General features: G+C 53.0%; 1 protein-coding gene across 1 annotated transcript in view; it reads right to left on the reverse strand.

The window, feature by feature from the left end:
• PTSG_06981 (uncharacterized protein) overlaps window positions 1-3,463 on the reverse strand; it is a gene marked incomplete at both ends in the record, with an annotated part of 8,547 nt that extends 5,084 nt beyond the window's left edge. Inside the window, 10 exons of the mRNA XM_004992328.1 lie at window positions 233-293; window positions 478-799; window positions 1,013-1,130; window positions 1,381-1,545; window positions 1,690-1,760; window positions 2,116-2,284; window positions 2,658-2,720; window positions 2,842-2,894; window positions 3,070-3,160; window positions 3,332-3,463. Coding sequence (XP_004992385.1) covers window positions 233-293; window positions 478-799; window positions 1,013-1,130; window positions 1,381-1,545; window positions 1,690-1,760; window positions 2,116-2,284; window positions 2,658-2,720; window positions 2,842-2,894; window positions 3,070-3,160; window positions 3,332-3,463 — 1,245 coding nt within the window. The remainder of the gene's footprint in view (window positions 1-232; window positions 294-477; window positions 800-1,012; window positions 1,131-1,380; window positions 1,546-1,689; window positions 1,761-2,115; window positions 2,285-2,657; window positions 2,721-2,841; window positions 2,895-3,069; window positions 3,161-3,331) is intronic.
• Between the last annotated feature and the right edge of the window lie 164 nt (window positions 3,464-3,627).

Raw genomic sequence — 3,627 nt, forward strand, 5'->3', positions numbered from 1 at the left:
GTGAGTGAGTGAGTGAGAGGGGGGGGGGTCATAGGCGTACACACAGACACACACATATGCAAACACATACACACATATGCGCACACACACACACAGACACACACATTCCCATACACAAAAGTGGATGAGAACCAAATGCAGCCATTTCACGCAGCTTTACACATTTCGAAACGCCACGAACGCTACCACCGCCACCACATCCATTATCGACAAGTCTGATGACAACACTCACCCGCCACAGCTTCTTCCTTGTGTGCGCAAGCTTGATGTGCGTGTACCCCTGCACGGAATACCTGATACAAGCACGCCAGACAGGACCACAGGAAATGAGGGTGGGGGTAATGATGACTGTTGGGAGGGGGTCAGCACAACGTACATGGAGACACAAACAAACCAGCAGTAGACACGCCGTGCGTTTGGCAAACCATCATCACCACAAGCACTATCACCAACACTAGCACGAGCGCGACCACTCACTCGTCTGCGCCTGTTGGCACGGCGCTGGCCGTTGTTCGGCGGAGGGTCTGCGTACCATCATCACCACTGTCACCACCATCATCAGCACCATTATCGTCATCATTGGTGGTGTTGTGGCCACCATCGCTACCATCATCATCGCCACCACCACCACCACGGCTCGCGTCTTGGTCAACAAGCTTGGCGTGGAAGGTGTGGAATTCGTCAAATTCAGCCATGAGCTGGCATGCTGTTTTGCATAAGCGCAGCAGACACCGCTGGGATTTGGACTTTGGAATCTGCACGCAGAACGAGCGGAACGTTTGTCCGGATGACCCAAAGCCTGCAGGCAACACACCACCACGCACCGCAAATATCACAGCACGTGAGAACACGAGGCGTTGGTGTGTGCATGTGTGCGTGTGCATGTGCGTGCGTGTGAGTGTGTGTGTGTGTGTGTGCAAGTGTGTGACGGCATGTGTGAACTACAAGCACATTGTGAACAGGAGGTGAGGGGAAGACCACGAATGTGTTGCCTGCGGGCATTCAATAGTACCTGATGCAAATCGAATGACGGCATCACGCATGCGCGTGCTCGCAAATCTCGGGAACAGCGCGCACATGTGTTCAACTGCGGACTTTGGCTGCCCGAGCGCCATAAACGCATCGGTCACCTGTGTGTGTGTGTGTGTGTGTGTGTGTGTGTGTGTGTGTGTGTGTGTGTGTGTGTGTGTGTGTGTGTGTGTGTGTGTGTGTGTGTGTGTGTATGCGAGCACACGTGGGCTGGGGGGGGGTGTTCTATGGCATCAATGACAGATCGGCCTGAGCCGACCAGCAAGCATTACATCATCGACCCCACCATCACCACCATTGCATGCCACCAGTACATGCCAACACGACCCTCTCCCAATCGCGCCTCCGCACCTTCTTGTACTGGTCGTGGCTGAAGCCCTCCTTGACAATGGCGTTAATGCGTTCCTCGAGTGTGGTGCATATGAGCGTCTTGCCGTCGCCCAAGTTCGCCGCCAAATCCGTCACGCACGCGAACCCGTGGCCAAGCTGCACCAGCGAATTGCACTGCTGCCACAGCTGAGGATGCGCGTGGGGGAGGTTGTTGTGAGACGGCGGAGGTGGTATGTGTGTGTGTGTGGGGGACACACAGACGAGTGTAACATGAACAAACAACACCCTAGTGACACAAACGAACAAGCACACATGCACACACACGCGCACCTCGATGGCAGAGATGTATTCTTGGTTCTCCAACAGTTCTGAGAGCTTCGTGCTCGCCGTTCGCATGATGCCTGCAGGCAACACAGATCATCACGACAACACAGCAGTGACTATGAATGGAATATAGCCACGATCCAAGGGAAGGACGCACAGAAGAAACTATTCAAGTCACTTACTTGTGCAATCCAATTGGCGAACATGTGCACACACACACACACGCACACACATCACGCATACACACACACACATCACGCATACACACACATATGCACACACACATGCACACACATCACGCATACACACACATATGCACACACACATTACGCATACACACATATGCACACACACACGCACACACATCACGCATACACACACACACACACATCACGCATACACACACACACACAACTATGCAGTGCGACTCACTGATGCCCTGCAACAGCTTGAGGAGGTGCAGCATGCGCTTCTTCTTGCGGTGCTTATGCAGGATATGCAGCCCGCACCGCACATCATTGTGGGCGCGCTGCAGCTGACGCCGCCCGTTCTTGCACACCACCAGCGTCATTGCTAGCTCTTGCTCAAGCTCCGTCACCCGCTGTGCGCATGTGGATGAATGTGTGTGTGTGTGTGTTTGCATGTGTGTGTGTGTGTGCATGTGTGTGCATGTGTGTGTGTGTGTGCGTGTGTGTGTTTGCATGTGTGTGTGTGTGCATGTGTGTTTGCATGTGTGTGTGTGCGTGTGTGTTTGCATGTGTGTGAGTGTGGTGGAGTGGAAACATGCATGCATGAGTGAGTGTGAATGTGAATGTGAATGTGAATGTGAATGTGAGTGTGAATGTGAGTGTGAGTGGGTATGTGTGCATGTTATGTTGCATGGGAAACCAGCAAGTACCATCACATGGGATCAAACCCCTGTCATTGCACGCCCTCAATACAGCGCCGCAGTGCAGGGCAAGCAGAATACGCACCGTCAACTCCAACATGAACTCTTTGTGGTGCTGCAAGACAACGGTCGACAGCTGCTTCGACACCTGTTGGGGTCAAACGATCGTCACGCATTCATGCGTGGGTCAACAGCAAGTCATGCGTGCGTGTGTGTGTGTGTGTGCGTGGAAACAAAAATGAGTACCATCTCATGCAGGAGGGGCTTACGGCTTGCAGCTCCTGGTACTTTCGTGTTCGGATGGCATCCAATGCTTCAAGCCCTGACGACATTGTGATCGCGGTTCGATCGAGCAGCCATTAAAAAGAGGAGTGAGTATGCAGTGGCGTTCGGGCGTTAGGTTTGATTCGCACCAACATGTGTTTGCAACGCCACACATGTACACACATGTACACACATGTACACACATGTGCACACATATGTGCACACACACACACCGCTTGTGAGATCTTCTGGAAAGTCGTTGAGTGTGGCCAGCGTTGCATCAAAGGAGTCGTGATTGTAGTTGGGATCCAGTTCCTTCAAGAGCTATCATGCCGACAGCACATACAGGATGCCCAGGGGAGAGTGAGGTATCGAGTGCATCAACAACGTTTTTCTTCTGAACGCGTACACCTGTCGACTTTCCTTTTCACTTACTCACACACACACACACACACACACACACACACACACACACACACACACACACACACACACCACGTCGTCTGGAGGAGCAACGTCGCGGATGACTCGGCGTGTGGGGCGGTTCACAGTCGGGGCGACAGAAGGCTTTTCATCGTCCTCTTTGTGGTCTGAGCTCGTGCCAGGGTGCGCAGCCGCGTCTGTCTTCTGCTCACATACCAAAGCAGCACGGAATGTCAGTGGAAATGGGTCGGCCAGCAACACACACACGTCTGCAACTACGTGCATGACACACACACACACACACACACACACACACACACACAGAGACACCACACACACAGACACACTCACACACACACACACACACA

This window comes from Salpingoeca rosetta (genome assembly GCF_000188695.1).
Source record: "Salpingoeca rosetta unplaced genomic scaffold supercont1.17, whole genome shotgun sequence".
Classification (NCBI taxonomy): Eukaryota; class Choanoflagellata; order Craspedida; family Salpingoecidae; genus Salpingoeca; species Salpingoeca rosetta.